General features: G+C 40.8%; 1 protein-coding gene across 4 annotated transcripts in view; it reads right to left on the minus strand.

The window, feature by feature from the left end:
* Window positions 1-21,634, minus strand: part of SLC30A7 (solute carrier family 30 member 7) — a 53,172-nt gene extending 31,538 nt beyond the window's left edge. For 2 of the 4 annotated variants that reach the window (XM_048862234.2, XM_075131592.1), the window contains exons 1-6: window positions 21,471-21,634; window positions 21,105-21,206; window positions 9,816-9,929; window positions 4,113-4,200; window positions 2,292-2,418; window positions 1,205-1,360 (exon numbers count right to left, since the gene is read on the minus strand). In XM_048862234.2, coding sequence (XP_048718191.1) covers window positions 1,205-1,360; window positions 2,292-2,418; window positions 4,113-4,200; window positions 9,816-9,929; window positions 21,105-21,206; window positions 21,471-21,550 — 667 coding nt within the window. In that variant the 5' untranslated portion in view covers window positions 21,551-21,634. Of the gene's footprint in view, window positions 1-1,204; window positions 1,361-2,291; window positions 2,419-4,112; window positions 4,201-9,815; window positions 9,930-13,154; window positions 13,243-21,104; window positions 21,207-21,470 lie in introns of those variants that run through there. The other 2 variants (XM_048862236.2, XM_048862237.2) reach the window with 2 other exon arrangements.
* Window positions 21,635-21,667: the final 33 nt, after the last annotated feature.

Below are 21,667 nucleotides of genomic sequence, written 5' to 3' on the forward strand. Positions count from 1 at the left end.
CTCTGGCTAGAAAATTTAGTATTTGCTGTACCAGAATGAAGGTAAAGAGCAAGCTAAAATTTCAAGATGGGGAGAGGGAGGAGAGAAGGGGAAGCCTGTGTATATGTGTGCGTGTATAGGAGTGTGTGTATATATTATATTTTACACATACTCTACTCCTGTTTATCCAAAACCCTATTATCCAGATCTCTGCAATATCCAAACTCTTTCATTGTCCCTCAGTGAGAGACACGTGCTGCTGAAGGTATGTATCTCATGCTGGGGGACAAGGAGGGAATCTGAATAATGATGAGGTTCGGATAATGGAGCACAGGCCCTCTGCAACGATTGCAAGGACGACGAGGAGCAGGAGCCATTGCTGCCCTCGGCTAAGACGGAGACCACCTTGCTACTGCATGGCTCCTGTAGCAGTGCAGGGAGCCCTCTGCAGCCCACCTGTGGATTGAATGAGCAGGGCTATGGCAACAAAGGGCTCCCTATGAAGCCTGGGGACAATGAAAGGGGCAGAAGTTGGGATAATAGGGTTTTGAATAAATGGGACTATACCCTTTAAATGCACGTGTACATAAAATGTACTATAAAATGCCGATCCCTGAAGGCACAAAGTGTGGGGGATTGCAGTGGAGGCTGCAGCCCTGACAAGAGAAAGCAGAAACTATACTTTGAACCTTTGCATACACATGTGAATACTTAGGTGGACACATCTTTTTTAACGTAACCAAGCTGTATGCATAGCTAAACCAATATAACAGGTATACTTCTTTTTTAAAGTAATATGAACTACATGACATAACTCGAGCTGGTTTTGTTACGGGCTTTTTGAAAAGCTGATACCTTTAAGTTTTCCTTTACACAAACAAGTTTACAGTTAAAGTTGCATATTTACTACCACAAATATTAGTATAATTCACAAGTATTAGATTAGTTCTCATTATTGCAATGCTTAATTTACTACAAAGCTCACAATGAAACAACAATTATATGCCGCAAAAAGAAGCGGCACTGACTCGGATGTACCACAAGATGCATTAGGTGGATAAGAACATGCCACTAGCATTCTCCTTTTAGAAACATTTCTTCCATATGTGCTGGCTAAAGCAAGCTGACAGTATCTTCTCATCTATCCACAAAGATCTATGCCAGTAAAACTTAATGGCACATATCATCTCTGGTGCATGGCCTTTGTTTTCAGACAGACACTTACCATGACAATAATCCTGATTGTGCGAGTCTCTCTTCCCATGACTGTGATCATGAGAATGCCCATGGCCATGTTTGGATTCATGGCTGTGACCGTGACCTCCGTGACTGTGTCCATGGCTGAGAACACCATTAAACAGAGAATGACTGTGCTCATGCCCTATAAATAAATATCACTGTCAGAATACTGTGTACATGAATATTAAAGAAAAGTATGCTTTCATTCATTTCTAAAGTACTTAATATCTACCTGCTCCTCACGGAAAAGAGAAGATTTTTTTTTTCCATGTAGGTCACATAGAGAAAAACTAGTACACATAATTCAAAATCTAAATTAATCCAAGTTACGTTGCGGCATAAAATATTTACTGAACTTGAACAAGGAAGTCAAAATGATTTATATGTTACTTCTTTTTGAGCCAAGCCATTTTAGACCACCACTGAAATATCCTGCATACATTTTTGCATGACTGTAACACACACTTCCAGCTCTGTGAGGTGAATGTGGCCATACTTTTCTTGCGTTTATACTATGATGTTTTTAAAATCAATCACATTAAAAAGTGTGTAAAATACTTACACTACTTCCACCTGTCAGGATGAGTTACAGTTCACAGACTATGTTAGAAAGTCTAATGTCAGCAAAAAAACAGATATTTGTGTATATAAATCTTGAATTTAATTTGAAAAACCATGCCAAACAATTGCAAGAACTACTGAAAGAGTTTCTTCTTCGATTTAAGATTTTTGTTCAGCTATTCTCCTGTAAAATGCTCCACCTGAGGCCATTTCAGTCTCCTATTTAAAGAGAAAAATCTTTTGTAGAAATGAAAATTCTTGCAAGTCTCTTACAATAAACTACAAGTTCCAGACAGCAGATTAATGTCTTTTTGGGTTTCCAATTATTGGGAGTTCAATAAGGAGGAAAAATGGACACTATCTTAGTAATACTGAAAAAGCCAAGGCTGTACATGACTCAATAGGCTTGCTACTGAAAAACATAAAACATACAACATGCAGACCCTGGTTGGAGGGCTAACTGTAACTGAACACAAATGAGGAAAGGATAATGAGAATTACAACGGTCATACCAGAGCCATGTGAGTGTCCATGGCCTCCATGTTGAAAAACAAATATTCCTATAAGATTCACAAGGAATCCTAATACAGACACAGGAAGAAGTCTCTCATGATGCACATCAGGAGGCTCCAGTGCTCTCTACAAAAAGAAGAAAGTTTAGTGTATCATTTATAATCCTACCACATAATTAGAAGCAACTCCAGAAAATAGACACAGTATTACATATCTGATTTGATGCAGGAGTTTTCTGATACAATATCCAAATCCAGAGATTAATGATAATGAATTAGGAATGCTGGTATTCTAGAAGAATTATGAAAACTTAAAAAACCTCAATACCTATATTTCTCCTTGTTTGGAAGTGAGTCACCAAATATTTTGTATGTCTCTTTTCAAATGGTATTAGAGCTACATTTCACTATCATCTTCTACATTATATTCTGTTAAGGCATTATTCAGCTCAAAACAATACCCAGACATTTTAGTTCTCAGTTATACTGGGACTACGTAAAATTATTTCTCAGTCTGAAGAATACCTCTTTTCTCTCAAAAGGTGAGGCAAGAGGAGCAGCTGAGAGTCTATTTTCTTGGAGTTTTAATTACCCCTAAATCCTATGTTAAAAACGGAAACAAGTTTACCAGAACCTATTACGGACATCACTAAAACACTCTAGAATTACTTTTTGTAGTTAGCAATGCTTCCTCTGACACTGTTTAATCCTGCAAGCCTCTCTAACAGAGTAGGAAAAGGGCTAAAAAGGGAAGAAGTGCCTGCTCATTTAGCATGTGAGTGGGTGGGAATGAACCAACGCTCCAAAACTGGACTGCCTATTACCAGAGGTCAGTATAAAAAGATGAGGCCTCCAGCATGGGCCAGGGGGAGCACTCTAACGAAAAACCCACTCCCACATTCCCAGCAGAAAAGACAAGCTGCCATTTTATCAGGAGACTGCTTTGAGGCTTCCTGGTGGTCTCCATACTGAATATCAGGCTTTGGGTTAGTATTTTTTCTGGCTAGCTTTTGTAGTCTTAGAGTAAAGTTTTCCAAAGCATTTAAGTAACTTATGAGCCTATGTCCCATTAACTTTTGATTAACTAAGTCACCTGTGAAAATGGGACTTCCTGCTTTTGAAAGTTTTACCTTTTGTTACTATCAAACAAATAAGCTACCTGTCAATAGAAAAGAAGAAAACATACCTGCAAGTGTTCAGATTGTTACTGTGTGACATTTATTCAAGACCTCTTCCAGGCAAAAATTAACACTACCTCCTAATAGCATAAAAGCCAGTTTCTCTGCTCACTCATTTTTCTTCACAACCTAATCAACACTACCGCTGCTGTTTGACAATCTTATCCCTTTTTTTCCTTCTGACAAATGTCTAATCCTAACTTCTTACTTAGAATGCTCTGTCCACATAAAATGCCCAAATGGCTTCCTTTTGTTTTTCTAGCCTTATTTTTCCTTTAATAATGAAAAGGAAGAGCCATTCCATGGAATACTATACTGGCTGCTGAAGAAACGGGTAGATCTGACAGAAGTTAGTATCATTCATGCAATCAAAATACGTTATTCTGAAAGCTAATACAGACACTCTGAAAAAAGAAGATATTTATACATGTACATCCAACACTGACTCCAGCGGATTTTCTCTATTCTGTTCAGATGACACAAGTTTAATTGGTTGCAAATATGACTACTCATCATCCATTACAGTATCGGTTGGGTTGTCCTCTCCCCTTAAATATACACTCCTAAACAGAAATGCAGCTTCTGCAAAGGTAAACATTTTTTCAGAGGAGATTTATTGACTGCAATTGACCTCAGAACATACCTCAACGCCTTCAGAGAAAATGAAGAATGCAGTGAAGATCAGAAACAGACCATTTACAAAACCAGCCAGTACCTCTGCTCGAACATACCTAGAATCAAATCAGCAATACCAGATGTTACCTCTCCTTTTTATAAACTGAACGTCCAGAAGTGTTGAGAGTTTTTAATTTCAGTATATCAGAGGCAGGATGGTGCTATGGACTAGACTATGGTTTATTCCTTCCTCCCCCTACTGTAGCTTATGTATAACCAAATTTTTGAAATGAAGGACTGATGTGTGAATTGACGGGGAGTTTTAAATGTCAACCAACCTGATTTTTATTGGCTTGGATATAAAATACACTAAATTATTTTCCACACTGCAGCACACTTTTCAGATGATCTCAAAGTGTATTACATAGGAAGGAGAGAATCCCCATAATACAGATGAGGAAAATGGCACAATACTAAGTGACCTAGACGGTCTCTCAGAAAGCCAGTAGTAGAGTGGGGAATAGAACTGATGTCTTGACTCCAGTCAGGTCTGAAAGTAACTGAGGCCACTTACTGGGGCGGGGAGGCTCCGGCCCCAGAAGGGGTGGGGCCTCGGGTGGAAGGGGTGGAACTCGGGGGGGGGGTCAGCATCCCCCAGTCAGCCCTTCCAGTCCAGCTGGCCCACGCCACCCAGGGCTCCCGTGTTGATTTAAAGGGCCCAGGGCTCCAGACGCCACTGCTGCTACGGCAGCAGCAGTGTCTGGAGCCCCGGGCCCTTTTAAATCGCCAGCTCCAGGGCAGTTGCTCCCTTTGTGCCCCGCCCATCGGCGGCCGGGGGGGCCAAAAGGGGCAGGAACATTAAAGCGCTACAGGGTCCTTTGCCGCGGCCCCGCCAACGGGGGGGGCACAGCAACATTAAAGCGCAGCGGTGGCAAATGACCATCCTTAAAGCGCTGCCGCAGGAGCACTTTAATGTCCCTGCCCCTTTTGCCTCCCCTGTCGGCGGTCCTGCTGGTACGGACCCACATTAAAGCACTGCCATGGCAGCGCTTTAAGGACGGTCCTTTGCCGCGGCAGCGCTTTTTAACGTTGCTGCCCCTTCCCCCCTCCTCCGTTGGCGGCCCTGCCAGTACGGACCCTACCAGCAGGGCCGCCGACAGTGGAGGCAAAAGGGGCAGGGACATTAAAGCGCTGCCATGGCAATGCTTTAATGTGGGCTGGGTATGGACCGGTGCAGGTTCTTAGCAGTACACAGTACTGGCCCGTACCAGCTCACTTTCACCCCTGACTCCAGTCCACTGATATAAACACTATGATAGGCTGCTTCCCCTTCCCCAGTTGTTTACGGTTTTTCAGATATTAGATCTATATAAAAGAAATGGTTCCTTATCTTGTGGTAAGTGTTTGAGATATTCTGTGCATGTGGATCCTACTTATGGTGCAGCAGCGCCCCTTGCACAGGTGTTCTGAAGTTCAAACAACAGTGTCCAGTAGGGATCATGCATATACCCTTCATGCCCACATGCACCTCCTCACAACTTGTTCTCCCTCAGTTCCTTCACTGCCCAGAGTCTCAAGAGGAGTCTCCAAGCAGCAAAGATGGAGTGGGTCTTGGGAGTCATAGGCACAGAACCTCTTGAAGAACAACAGTTTACCACAAAGCAACAGTTTCTTCATGTTCCTGCACATGTGGCTCCCAGTTACAGTGATTTAGGTAGTGGGAGCTAGGAGCTTATCTTCCAAGCTGAGCATATCCCAATCAGCATGCATTCCAGATGTTGATACTAGGGAGAGTCGTGGTTGGTCAGTGGGTAGAGAACCATGTCACAGCTCTATAAAATTTCAATGACTGCAACTCTGCTGAAGCATGCTGCCAAGGTAGCTTGAGTAGAACTAGCAGTAACTTAACTTGGTATCTGTAATTTATGGATGACAAATTGATACAGTCCATATAGATAATCTCCAAGAGGAGGCTGCTCTGCCTTTAGATGCACTGCCACATGCTTTAAGAAGCCTAGGAGATTTTCTGAACAAACTTGTCTTACTAAGATAGTACTAATGTACCATCTGACATCTGAGGATGAGTGCGGCCATGGAAAAAAGAGACCAAAGTGTATATATTGATTAACATGAAGGTCCAATACAATCTTAGGGATAAACTTAGGGTGAAGTTGCATGGTGACCCCGTCTGCATGGAATATTGCATACGGTGGATTAGACAGTGTGTGGACTGATCTTACTCTATACGCAGAAGCGCACAGGAGAGCTCCAATAAATTCTATGGATTGGGATGGAATCAACAGATTTCTTTAAGTTGATTTTCAATCCTAACTCTGAGAACAGGCCCAGAATCCATTTTACCAAATTGGAGACCTGCTGGCTAATTTGCCTCGGATTAACCAACTGTCAAGGTGTAGGTGCATAAATACTTTGACAATGTAAATGAGTGTTTACCACCACCAGACACTTCATGAAAATTCAAGGTACAGCTGAGAGACCAAATGAGATGACCCTGATGTTCCTTCAGTACTGAAGTGAGGAGAAGCTTTGTGTGTAACAGAAATACAACCACATGAAAGTGTGCGTCTTGCAAGTTGAGAGTACTGAATTAGTGCATTGGATCTAATGTCATATGCCAGAGTCACCATGCAAAACTTTGGACTGGCCATATATATGTTGAGGAGCCTGAGAGCTACTAAAGACTGCCACTCCCCTTTTCCTTTGGTATCAATAAGTAAAGGGAATAAAATCCTTTTCCTCTGAAGTGAAGCACCTCTGGCTCTACAGCATGTAGCTCTAATAGAAACTGTATCTTTTGGTGCACAAGATTCATGTGAGATTGGTCCCTGAAAAGGGGTGGGGAGGAGGTATGGTGTACCATGGCAAAATTGTAGGGCATACCTTGTTGAATGATCTGCAAGACCCAACAGTCTGAGGTTATTACAGTCTAGACATCCTTGGGGTGGGGAGGATACAGATCCACAGATTGGGTTGGTATCCTTGACTAAAGCATTATATTTGTTGTTGGGATGGTTGAGAAGTTTATAAAGAAGTTGCTTTCTGCTTTAGGAATCTCTGTCCCTTTCTAAACTGATTTAGTTGTTTCTGATGGTGCAAGGATGTAGATGATTGAAATCTCTGTCAAGTAGTATTCTAATATATTGTAACCTTTTAGAGTTGGAAATATAAAAGCCACAAGATCTAAGCATGGCCCAAGAATCTTTCAAAGGGTGCAGTGTGTCACTAAACAGGTCTTTTCCATCAAACAGTAAATCCTGTACCATAGTCTACAGTTCTTTAGGTAGACCTCAGGCAGGCAATCAGGAGTCTCTCATCATGGCAATTCCAGTGGCCACTGACCTTGCGTCTGTAAAGCTCTGCATGGAGAAAGACTCTAGAAATCTAACGTCCCTCTGAGCAGATCAGTTTAAACTCCTCCATTAAATCAAGTGATAGTTTGTTGGAAAAATCTGCTGCCTTGTCCCACTGTATAGTTACTTCTAGTCAACAGAGCTAAATAGTTCACCATCCTGACCTGAAGGGATGTTGAAGGGCAAACCTTGCAGCCAAGGGGACCTTTTTCTCATATGACAGATTTGTAAGCTTGTTTGGCTCTAACTAAGTGTTGTGACTAACGATGACGACGGCAATGAACGCGAACAAAAATATTCAAATCCTTTAGGAAGGACTCGTTACTTTCGTTCAGCTCTTTTCAAAGTATGGGCTTGCCCATAATTCTTTGGCAGCAGCGAGAATCTTCATCAATTGGAAGAGCTATTCTGCTCTGAGCAGCTGGTAGCAAGATATCAAATAACTTGTATGTCGTCCTAGAAGTTCCTTTGGAGCTGTTTCAGGATGTCTGCCATTCTTTTTAAAAGTTCTTGATAGGTCTTAAAATCATCCCGCAGATGAGGTTTCATCTGGTGTAGGTATAGCAAGAGGTGTATATGAAGGGTTATTGTGAATTTCTCCGCACTCTTCCTCAAAGGATTTTGTGATTCCACATTTGGTTGAGGTATTGGCAGAGAGCAGGGTTTTGACGGCTTTCTCAAGGAGATTCTTGGGAGACTAAAAGACTTGGTAGCCATGAATGAGGCGACCCAGGTGGCCAATAAGGCCTTAGTTGAAATCCATAGGCAACGGGCTTAAGGAGGCTGTCCCCAGGGAATGAAAGCTGATTCTTGCAATGGGGGTCTAAAGGTAGAGTCCTTAGGATAAACTATTTTATCCTAAAGCTTCGCTCAAGAAGGAGACAGTGAAGGTGGACGAGGTTCTGGTGAATGGTCTCTACTGGGTGCTTGGGAAGAGTCACAGATGACAATGAAGAGTCTTCAGAGTGGGGAATTGCACAAGAAGGCATTGCTAAAGTATGTGGAGTAGACAATTTACCATGACTATGGCTCCCAGAATGTAGTGATATCTTCATGATCGGTATCCTGGGCTGTCCAGATAGTCTTCAATCCAGCTGAAAGAGGGGAATAAGGCAATAAAGGGGAGCATAACTCTGGAGTTATTCTCATGTCATCCATGTCCCTAAAATGGAGAGCTGAAAGCATCTCTGGCAACACTTACGAGAAAGGAGGAGGAGTCTGGTACCACTGCTGACAGGTTCTTCTTGCCTGAAAATTATAGCCTCACTGTATTAAATTTAAAAATAAATGTATTGTTTAAACTAAGTAGCCAAGAACTAAATAACTAATACAAAGTTATAAGGCTAATAAATTGAAACAGTAAAACTATACTAACAGCGAAATCATAAAAAAATGTCCCCACTCGCTGCCGAAAAGCGGTTAGAAGGAACTGAGGATGAACAGGTAATGCTGCCCCTTTATGCCCATAGAGGAGGAGCAGGGTGAAGTGCATCAGAGGGCATGAAGAGCTCCTGCGCAACTCTTACTGCAAAACTCCTACGCAAGGGATGTTGCTGCACCATAAGTGGGATTTACACGGACAGGAACTAGAATAAAGCTTTCCTCAATACTCTAAAATCTTCCCCACTAAGATCAGCCACTAAGGGGAAGACTATTTTCATGCCGCAGGTAGATGGTTAGAGCCACAAAAGCAATATTTTGCCCACTGTTAACAGTTTTATTTGGATAATTGTTCCCACTAGCACGTGAGCAACAAGTTAATTTTCATTTAGGACCGCCACTGCTGTTCTTAAAATACACAACCAGCATTTCAACCACTCCATTTTTCAAAAAGGCAAGCAGAATCAGCTTAGTGTGGTATGCAGTACTCCAATATAGGGAATATTCAAGTTAAGATTGGGGAAAAACGAAGTCCAAAAAGAAAAGCTGTTCCAACTTTGGCTATCACCCATTACGGTGGATGCTATCAGCTGAACAATATGCAATGTGACATTTTGTTTTGCAACATGATTTGTGATTCCATTAATATCAATCAGCAAACAGTTCTTGGAAGGGTCTTAAACTTCACCCCAGAAACACAACACTAATTTTATTTATAATTATGCTACACTTCTGTAGGAGACACACTTGGCTACTTATGTGCCAATTTCAAGAAGTTCAAGTTTAGTTCAATATTCTTCCCCCTGCCTTCGCCTTTTCTTTTTTTTTTTTTTTAAATGAAGTTGATTTCAATAGTTTCCCCAAAATTTTTCAACAAAAACTAGTAATGCTACACTTTCCTCAGGCATGGCAACAGGAAGTGCTACCAATGCACTTATGAAAATATATTTCCTATGCTATAAGAAGCTAAAATTTCTTACCCATATGAGAAAGCATCATTTGATCTCCACTTCGAAATGACTGAAGCTGCTAATCCAGCCAGTAGAGCAGTACAGTCGAAAAACATATGAAAGGAATCTGATATTAGACCTAAACTAGAAAGGAGCAGAAATATTTCAGTTAGTTCCATAAGGCCATATTAAGTTTGAAATTCAAAATACTTTTAACACTCCACCCCCGCCCAACACCCACCCTAGCAGTGCACACTCCTGTTCCTTTTGTGTCTGAGATTATAAATACTATTGAAAATTACTGAGCAACTGTCAGGTGGTGGGGCTATCTGAATCTGGCTTACCTATTACAGAACTCCCATATAATGCCCTTAAGAATAGTTATGATGCTTTAGACAACACATGGAAAAATTCTACTACTGGAAAACAAGGTTAGACTTCCTAAGTCTGTACACATAACATTTAGAAGCCAAAGTTAAAAGGGTCATTATATGCTAAAAACCCAACAAGGTTCCATGTTTATTGTCTCAAGAACTTGATCATAGTCAGTTACAGGCAAAAAGATAGCAGTTAAAAAAAGTAGGCAACTCTGTCAACTCAATATAGAATTTAAAAATATATAAAAGAAAATCTGATTGTGCATCATTTAGAATAAAGATAGGACAACTGAAACTTAATTCTCTCAATATAAGAGTCAGAAAAGAAGTCCACTTCCTTCCCCCCTCCAATAATTCCATTGATCCTATTGTGCTAGCAGGAGAAAAATGTGTCAAGCAAAGCAAACACATGAATCATTACTATATTTAGTATTACTATTGTGGCAGTGCGTAAGGATTCAAACAAAGATTAGAGTACCACTATACTAGAGACTGTAGAAAAGCCACCACAAAGACAGTTCTTGCCACAGAAAGCTCACAGTCTATGAGATGCAACAGATTGTAGTTATTAGTTAAATAAAAATATCTTAAATGTACTTGATAGGTAAGTCAAACGTTTCAGAAAGTTTTTAGATAAAAAGGTTTTGCACTTGAAATTAACTGATTTATCAAGCAAACGAAGTATTATTTGTAGTTAGTGAATTGAACAGATAGTTTTGGGTCATCATGTCCCTCAAAATTTTAGAACTAATAGATTCTCATTCTCTCAGTTTTTATTAATAGGTTTATTCCATTTTTTCAGCTCCCACTTGGTTTCTTAACTTTGAATGAACAAGTAATTGAACTAAACTAGTCGAATAAACTGTAAAGAGAAAATATTCTCTCTGCACCTGCTGAAGAGACTACTGCTGTCAAAAGATGGTTTAGTCATTTAGCCAGTGACTTCCACCAGTTTAGTGGTTTGTCTTTCTTTGCTTAATTTCTTTTAAATTATTTAATATATGACAGTTAGTTTAGGCCTTACCATAAGCTGCCATAATTTAAAAAATAAGCCTGTATTTAATTTAAATTAAAAAATCTCTCTTTTAGTCATCCATTTTTTAATCCAACCTGTAAGGACCCGCAGGTCTACACCCCAGGTTTGCAGAGTCGTGGGTGACCAACACCTCCAGAGTGCCACTAGGGAGTCAGGCAAAGCACCATCTATTCATTATGGGAGGGGTAGTCACTGCAGAAAGTATTGCCCAAAGATGTCAGCGCAACTGAACCCAGTGGTCGCCTGATCGGTGCACATCAACTATTTAAGCCTGGAGGCTGCTCCAAGGAACCATCTGACCAACGATGCAGACTCTGGCTTGCCGCTGCTACAGACCTTGTCTTTTGTCCTCCGTCTTACTCCTGACTTAGATCCAATCCTGGCTTGACCATGCTACCTGCTTTCCTGACTAGTCTCAGCTCTTGCCTTTTACTCCAACTCAGCAGATGTCACTGGCACCAACACCCTGCCCATTATACAACCTGGGACAAGTCAGCAGTTCTACGTGGTTGACAGCGTAACCAATGCATTGAGTAAGGTGCAGATGCATTGAGTAAGGTGACACTCATATGTAGTCATTTTTCAGAGTACAAATTTACTTTTAAGCTTGAACCAAACATGTGATATTGCTCCCAATACATTCGGACAGCACACAATCATTTCAGGCAACTAATTTTTTTAAATGTGCATACTGGGTACTATGCATTATCAGGACGGCATGTAAGGTGTGCACCATAAAATGGCATTCCAATGCCCCTCTACAGTGCATATGAGCATCAGAAGCCATTATGCATTACTGAACTGTGACAATACAGAGTCTCCAGTAACTCAAGCAGCCAGTGTTTACAGAAGTGCTAACATAGCAGGGAACAAGCACAATAGTAGGGTAGGTAGGGCATGTTCATGTTAAAGACTTTTATAAAATCTAATAATTCAAAAATGTTGTTGTTTTAGGGGTGGGGAAGAGGAATCCCAAATGACAATTCAAGCAGCCTGCAACTTCTTTTAAGTCTTTGCTTGGTCCTGAGTTCATGAGCAGTAAATTGAGCCTAATGTACATCATGCTGCCAGAAGCTGCAATAGTGTGAAGCAGCAAGCTGGAAAGACTTGCAGCTCCTTTAGGAAGAAATATTGTATTTTTAACTCAGCGATAACAGATATTTTCTGAAGGAGACTTAAACCAATATCAGCATCTGCTTCAAATCATAATTAATCTTTCACAGCAGCACCTGGACTAGGGTGAAATGAAACAGTACCCACTTCTTAATGCCATTCAGTGAAAGCAATGGATTCCATTCAAATGTTGGGTTAGACTCACTTGTAACATTACATTTAGAATAAAAGGAAGTTTTCCTACAAGGCAATCCATGTGCATACATCACAAACATAATTAACCAAACAGCTTTCTTTGTAAAGGCCAAATAACAGAAAGGTCAGTTCTGTGGTTCTTTGAGGAAAAGTTACTTCTGCACTTTCACACATGTCTGATGTACCTTCCAGTACTAATGCTTTCATAAAAGCAGTGAATGATGAGGGTCACATTAGTACCATTTCACAGAACTGAAGATTAGGAGCTAAGCTTACATGGAAATGCAGAGGCCATTTCAAAGAATCACCAAAAACTTCCCCCACGCACAATTACAAAATATTTAAGGGTCAGAAAATGTTTTTAAATGGACTTGTGTACTTCTGTTGATTTATGATGTATAACAGCCAGATTTATTTTAAAGTTTGCTTTTGTCTTTTTACCTATCAAGAATAGAAAAATCTATTCTTCTCTGATTGTGCTGCAAGACATCTGGGAGTTCCTAGAAATGTTTTCTGTTACATCTAACACTAAATTTAAGGGGAAAGGGAGTTTAATATTTGGGCAAAGAAACCTTCTATTATAGATTACTAATTAAGGTTAAATAGATGTTAACTAAAAAACAAATCCAGAATTTTAAGTAGCCTTACTTAAGACTTCTCCTGAAATTGCTCAACTTTATCTTGGCTCTTGTGTGGTCCTCCAGTTAATCTTTAAACACAGACAGGACCTGAATTTCTAATGTAAAAAAGGCAAACAAGCAATTTTATAAAGAGATCTTTCAGACCTTCTTTACCTTAAAAAAAAAAAGGTCAGCAACAAATGGCACAAACCACATTTTCCCCTTTAGCAGGTTACCTATACAAAAACATAACCGTTTTCAATTAACCTATTTCAGACTCTAGAATATATACTGTTTTGCTAGATATATATGTGAACACTGGAATTTTCAAAAGACCCTAAATGAGGTAGGTACAGTACTCAATCCCCTTTGTATTTCAGTGGGGGATAAACACCCAACTTGTTTAGGCTTCTTTGAAAATCCCAGCCATATATCAGATATAATTAAATTTAGATAATCTTGCAATATAGGAGCTTCTGTTTTACATCTTAGTAACCATTCAAGTGAGAAGTACAAAATGAAATCTACTTAGCAAGTTTTGTTTCCTGTTGCGAAAAAGTCATTAATTCCCTCTTTTTAAAAAAATCCAATACAATGTATCGTAAAGCCAGTATTTGAGACTAGTTAATTTTACAGTTCCTCCTCAGTGAATTGATTTTAAAATACTGCTTTTGATTATAGGGTACATACTGAATATTTCTAGTTTGTCAAGAGAATTCTTAAATGTGTTTTGACAAAAGGGACTAGAACTGCTACATTGCTAGCACACTGCTCAGTAAGAAACTTGTCTTTCATTTTTTTCAGAAGTATATTTTGTGAGCAAGGGGGCACTTTGGAAGAATTTATAAACACACAAGAACGGATACCAAATTATTGCATTTGTACCTGGAAAAAATATCTATCATATGCAGTTGGTTGGCATAGCAGCAAAAAGATTCTGAAGTGTGAGAAGTTGCAAATCTTTTCTTTTAAAAGGACAGTACATCAGTTTAGCATTTTGCACAGCGAATGTCTCTCCTAAACTGCCAAATTCAATTTATCCAAATATATTTAGATACAACTGTCATAAATATAAAGGAAAGGGTAACCACCTTTCTGTATACAGAATTATAAAATCCCTCCTGGCCAGAGGCAAAACCCTTTCACCTGTAAAGGGTTAAGAAGCTAGGATAATCTTGCTGGCACCTGACCAAAATGACCAATGAGGAGACAAGTTACTTTCAAAGCTGGGGGAGAGAACATGGGACAAAGGGTTAGGCTGTCTGCGTTATGCTTTTGCCGGGAACAGATCGGGAATGCTCTTCAGAACTCCTGTAAAAAGTTAGTAAGCAATCTAGCTAGAAATGCATTAGATTTTCTTTAGTTTAATGGCTGGTAAAATAGCTGTGCTGAATGGAATGTATATTCCTGTTTTTGTGTCTTTTTGTAACTTAAGATTTTGCCTAGAGGAATTCTCTATGTTTTGAATCCGATTACCCTGTCAGGTATTTACCATCCTGATTTTACAGAGGCGATTCTTTTACTTGTTCTTTAATTAAATTCTTCTTCTAAGAACCTGATTGTTTTTTCATTGTTCTTAAGATTCAAGGGTTTGGGTCTGTATTCACCTATGCAAATTGGTGAGGATTTTTATCAAGCCTTACCCAGGAAAGGAGGTGTAGGGCTTGGAGGGATAACGTCTCCAAGTGGGCTCTTTCCCTGTTCTTTGTTTAACACGCTTGGTGGTGGCAGCAAAGGGTTCAAGGACAAGGCAAAGTTTGAACCTTGAGGAAGTTTTTAACTTAAGCTGGTAAGGATAAGCTTAGGGGGTCTTTCATGCAGGTCCCCACATCTGTACCCTGGAGTTGAGAGTGGGGAAGGAACCTTGACAACAACCCACTACATTTAGAAGCTAATCATAATTAGGAAGCTTTTGTAGTCATTACAAAGATTTTTTTAACAGAATGATGCTATAAAGACATGTTCTAAATGGCTAGGAGGCTGTATGTACATAGTCATTGCAAGAAGCATGGTGCCACTAATTCTTAAATCAAAGCAAAGTAATTTGTCACGGTGTATAAAAACAGCAATAATGTATGGCCTAAAGGGGGCGGGGGGAAATGGGGGGCAGAAAATTTTTTCCATAGCTAGTCATAAAGAAGCACCCTTTAAATTCAGTGACATACCACAAGGAATATCACGCTTCTGGAATCATAATCCCAAATCCCACAGCAAACATTTGAACCTGTCATATGTAAACATAGCGGTAAAGAAAAAAAATGCTAAGTCTTACATATATTTAGCTTTTCCCATCAGCCATCAATTGTATAGCGATATCAGAATAGCTAAACTGAACAATAATTTTATTTGATGCTGCTATACCTGCAGTGACCACTGCCAAGTAGAAACTTTACCAGAAGACTTAATTTATCAAGTACCTCTAATATTGCACAATAACAGATTTGTGTGTGTGATGATCAAGACCCATTTTCAAAAGACAAGCAGAAATGGTAGTAATATTGTTCTCAAACTCACTGGCAAAGTTCTACAATTACTACTATTTACATCCATTATCCTTTGGCTGCTGTAAATAGTTGTGGCCATATGAAAGAAAAACATCGGGGAGGGAAGGTATTTTCCTATTTTAACATCCCACACATAGGTTAATGGCATAAAGAATCCTTGCTTTTTTTAGGGAAAGTAAACTAGCAGGTAAAGCATGAAGATGTTTTAATTAAAAACATCTTCACAAAACTGGGTCATATACATGAAGACAGGCAAGGTAAGTGATCCAAAGCAGTGAGAGTATAAGTATCAGGCACAAGATCATTTTGGATGTTTAAAATGAGATATTATTCAAAAATATGTTTTCCGGCACTTTATTTATTAACATCTCTCTGAATTCTGCCATTCATTACAGTATGTAAACTGAATTTCCCCCCACTTTATTTAAAAAAAATGGACAATGAACAAAAAAAGATAGGTAGCAACCAACTGCTTGTTTTCACACTCAGTAAACCAAAGGTGTCCACATTCTCTATATTCCCTTTTCAGACCTCAGACCAATATTGGGAAAACATGCATATCTGAAATACTTGTTACTCTGAGTAAAATTCTTTGCCAGAATTCTTTTCTAAAAGGCAACGCCTTCATTCTAGGAGATTAAAAACAGACATTTAAGATATAAATAGGCATATGCCTATTTATTTGGCCTGTGAAATGTAATTTGAATTTGGGCCTATAAAAGTTATCACAATAAGCATCATGTTACTAGTGATTTAAAAACTTATTTCCATTGTTCCATATTACAAGTCATTCATACACAATGTTCTGTGCAGTTAGTTATTGCTGTATTAGTGCTAGAGATTGCAAAAGTCAACTGTGAAACTGCCAAGAACTCTATACAGTCATATAAATCCAGAAGTTGAAGATAACAAGCTGTTACATGGTATGCTAAGTGGCTCATCTCACCATGACCATGTAACCAGTACTTCATAGGCAGCCTACTGGTTTCCAAATACAGTTTACAATGCTGATTTTGATCTAGAAAGCCCTAAATGGCTGGGATTCACCTATTTGAAAACTGTCACTTGATCATTGCTATTTTTAATTGTTTTCACTGCACTTTCCAGGTGAGATTTTTAACAACACTCAGCACTGGTCTAACTTTAATGTTTTGGCAGAACATTACAGTCTGGCACGAATATTTTATTTGTTAAGCTTACATAAAGATCAGACCTTCTAAGATAAAAACCTTCTAAATGCAAACGTGTCTGATCCTTAGCATCTACCATCCTAAACCAACACCTGGTTTTCTAATCCTTTTCAATATAAAACTATAAAAGCAGTACAAATTTAGACGCAGATATCCAACCACCACACACGTACTCACTTGTAAATTTACCGAAATTGTATTGTACATAAGATTCAGCTCTTACCCTTACTGTAGTCTTCTTCATTATAAGATTTTTTTTAAAGATGTGATAAAGCTGTACGGATGAGTATTAAGACTATTCTTGATTTATATGAACATTTTAATCTTCATAAACAATATTTTAGCCACTTTTAAAAATCTAGCGGACATTTACTTCTGAAGATACTACTAAAGGAAGCGGGATTAGTAATGAAATATATAGCCTTTTATTACTGATTATCATTTCAAACTCAACCCAAATCAGAAGTAAAGGTTGTTTCTATTTCTGACTCTTTGACGGTCTACATGAAATGGGTTTGACTGTCTCAGTTATCAGTAAACAGACCACAGAAGACCACCTCTACAACTAGCACACCTGTTGGCAGTTTCACTAAAGGAAGTCAATGAACAGATTATTCTTACATTTTAAGGTGAGCCTTCCAAGCCACTATGGGCAAACTTGAATTGTTGCCATTTGTGTTGGTCCTATTCCAAGCCTGTCACTTCAGCATCTTTTGTCAACATTAAATTCACAAATATTGTTAAAAGAAATTAGGAAAGACACGCTACCCAAATTTAAATGAATAACATTATTAACTACTTTATAAATTAATCATGTGGTTAATATTTACCAAACAGGATACAAAAAGATCTAGATCAGCTGTTCTCAAACGGAGGGTCGGGACCCCAAACTGGGTCATGACCCCGTTTTCATTGATCAGGGCTGGCATTAGACTTGCTAGGACCCAGGGCCGAAGCCCCACCGCCCAGGGCCAAAGCCTGAGAAGTTCAGCACTGGGTGGCAGTACTTAGGTTGCAGGCCCCAAGCCTGGGGCTGAAGCCCTTGGGCTTTGGGCCCCGCCACCCTGGGTGGCAGGGCTTGGGTGTTGGCTCCCCCTTCTCCCATCTTGGGTGGTGGTGCTCCGGCAGACTCAGGCTTCAGCCCCCCCTCCTTGGGTCATGTAGTAATTTTTGTCATCAGAAGGGGGTTGCAGTACAATGAAGTTTGAGAACCTCTGATCTAGATTAAAAATAATCCCCAAAACACTTGGTCTGTAATTTTAAATTCAGAACAAAACAGGTTATAATCTTTAGGAGTGAATGGGTTATACACTTGAAAATTAGCTACCAGTGATTAAAATGACACTGAAGTATATTTTCAAATGTTGTTCTGATAGGTAACTTTGTAGTCCCTGAAATATAAGAAGTACAGACTTTATAAATCAATCAAGTGTACTGGGAATTAGGATTACAGTTCCAAAAGTCTTTTTTGGTCCTACCAATTATCAGTTCTCATTCCTCTTACCCCAATTAAAAGCTGGAAAAGCAATCCCACTATAGCCATAACACTTATTGCACACAGGTTCAACTACCTTAGTTAGGAGGAAGATCACAGGAAGGGTGGTGTTAGGACTACTTTACTGAAGAATCATCCTCCTTTGAAAACTAATCCCTCAAACAAGGTTATTTCTAAAACTTTTTAAATCTGAATTGAACATTTCTTTCTCTAACTAGTATCTAAGGAGGACTGTTCCAAGATGCCTAGAATGGGGAGGAAAACAAAGGCTTCTACCTTCTTCCTAGTTGTTAGGAAAAAGTTAGCATATCAAATGAAGCTGCAGTGCAATGTCCTGGAATCCCGAGACAATATTTTTTATGACATAGGTACATCTGCTGCTCACAGTCTCCAATTATCAAAGATTTTACACTCAAATAAGGCTCTCTTCCCAAAGGAAAGATCATTTAGATTAAGGCAGGGTTCAAATTTAGGAATAGCTATTCCTGATTAATTCCCCGTGGGGAATTATTCTAATTCTGAAATAAGATCACCTTCCAGAATAACTTAGTGTATATACAAGCTCTAAGTAAAGAGGTGAACATCTTTGGCCATCAAGTGTGCTTATGAAGAAGCAGCTTCCTAAATAGGACAGGATAAAATATATTCTTTTGGCAAACAGCAAGGGATTGCAGAATAAAGACATAAAATACAATCACATATCTGATTACAATATACACTCAGACCTGGTCTACACTTAAAAGTTAGGACAGCAGAGCTTTGGTGCTTAGTGGTGTGAAAAATTTACATCCCAAAGCAACGTCCTCAGCATAGATGCACTAGGTCAGCAGATTCTTCCAGTGACCTACCTACTGCTGCACAAGGAGGTGCATTACCTACAGCAATGAAAAAACCTCTTCCATCATTGTAGGAAGCATCTACACTATAGCGCCGGAGCAGCACAGCTATAGCGCCATAGCTGTGCCACTGTAGCACCCATAGTGTAATCAGGGCCTTAGATAGTATACTAGGATAATGAAGGTTGGCATCTATCAGAGGCTATAGAAAAGCCTCTGATAGATGCCAACCTTTCGGAGCTTAATTCTACAATGATAAAACAGCTCAAACACAACTCTCTCTGACCACATCTATTCTAGTGAATATTTCCAACATCTGAGACTTTGCTCTTAGCTTCTCCCATCAGGACAGAGACGTGAGCAGAATATTCGGACATACCTAAGGCAACAATATCAAGTATCAGATTTGAAATCCTTTGATCACCTGGCCCTGTTATACATCCTTCAAAAGATCAGTTTTAGAAATCTCTAACATCAACCCTTCCTCCATACCAGAATAGTCTAATTATGCCCACAATTCACAATTCTCAAAATAACTACAAAGTCAAAGTCAGGCGAATCTAAAGGATTAATTGCCATTCTGTGCCATCCGAACCATGCTGAAGTAGCAACTCTTTTGATGAAAGCAAAGGGTTTTACCATATGTTGAGTGAGACATTTAAAAACAATCATAGGAGGGTAACAGGAAAAAGAGCTTTTCACCTCTAGGTTAGTGCTTCAAGTAAGGTCCACAATAGAAAACAGTTAGTCTGATGGACCTTTTACAGTTTGTGAAGTCAGACCAAAATCTGAGTTCAGAAAGCAGGGATCCACTGTTAGCACTGACAGACACCTTTGTGGTCAGTTTCTGTAGAATCCAAAAACTGAATATGCGAAGACTGAAATCTCTCATCTTAGGAACAGTCTCTCTGTCAACAGAGAGGCACATCCATGGTGCAAAGAAATCTGCCACTGTTTGTACTCTGCCTTTTAAAGGGGACAGATTATTTCTATTTACACTGGTATCAAATGAGCACCTTAAACCAGCACCAAAAATCACTTCACTTTTTTTTATTTCAATTTTTACTATTGAAGTATTTCATTCTGATTCTTAAGCTTTTGTCCTGTCTGTGTCTTGTCTAGTTTTGAGTCTGTGAGTTAGTGGCATGTATTGTTTACCTATTCCAGGATGTTTCAACTCCACTTACCGATACAAAGATAACGGCACTCTATTCAGTGTTACTTCGGCCTCTTGGCTATCAGTTTATCAACACTTTCACTTTCCCAGATAAAGGATCCATGTGGTAGGTAGGGGACAGGGGAGGGCAACTGCAGCAATCCCCATATGGTGCAGTGCACCCCAGAGCCACCACTACTCCTCTGCCCTGAGCCCAGCAGAGGAGACGGGGTCAGAAGCCCTCTTCAGCAATATGCAGGATAACACCTGAGAGATGGACCCAAGAGACCAGAACTGGCTACCCGATTTTTATACCTATTTTCTGGGGTCTAAGCATGGCCATTATACACCTTTCAATTCACACCCTTCCTTAATCCGAGTTAACTCCCAGGTGTAGACAAGAGCTCAGACTAGCAGGGTGCAATGTCAGGGAAGAGGGAGTCACAACCCCGCCATCACAAAGCTAATGCTGTAGGAATCTTTCTTCAATCATTCAAAAGCCCCACTCAAGCCTGGTTATCAATCTGAGACATAGAGCCATTGCCCTGCCCGGGGCTTGAGAGACAAGCATAGCCCTGAAGCTGATGGAAGCTGAGGGTGGGAGGGGGGCAAGGTCAGGGCCCCTGACTTCCCCCGACTCAACCTCCCCCACTTCAGGGGCACCCCCGCCCGTAAACCCCGCCTGCCGGTGCTCGCACTCCAAGCCCAAAGCCGGAGGAGCCGCCGCCTGCGGCCCAGTAGACGTGGCACTGGCTGCGGCTGCCGCTGCGGGAGCCGCCCCCCCGCCGCGCCGGTACCTGTTACTCCAGATGCCGTAGAGCAGCTCCACGAAGGCGAAGGAGAGGTTGAGGCAGAGGAAGAAAAACAGGTTCCGCGAGGTCTTGTCGGACAGGATGGACCTAGACACACGGCACAGCGGTCACTCGCTGCCGCGGGCCGGAGCAGGGCAACGGCGGCCAGGGCACGGCGGCTGACAGCGTCACCCCGGGGGGGAGCCGCCGCCGCCCCTTCCCTCCGCAGGTGGGGGGGGGGGGTCCCCAGGGCGCCGCTTCCCGGTCCCCTGCTCCCAGGCACAGAGCCTGGGGCCACCGGTTCCACCCCGGCCACTGCCCCCAGCCCCGGGGAGCGCGCCCCAGGGGACCCCCCCGGGCCCCGCCGCTCACCTGAACCAGCCCGAGACCTTGCTGAGCAGGTTGAACTTAGGCGGCTTGTACTCATCGTCCTTGATGGATAAAGGCAACATCTTCCCGGAGCCGGCGACCCCGGAAAGGAGCAGGGCAGGCTGGGAGCGGCGCGGCTGCCGCGCCGGGATCCGCCTCCCACACTTCCGGCATCTGCTCTGCGCCTGCGCAGGCGCCAC

The sequence above is a fragment of the Caretta caretta genome, chromosome 8, assembly GCF_965140235.1.
Source record: "Caretta caretta isolate rCarCar2 chromosome 8, rCarCar1.hap1, whole genome shotgun sequence".
Taxonomy (NCBI): Eukaryota; Metazoa; Chordata; order Testudines; family Cheloniidae; genus Caretta; species Caretta caretta.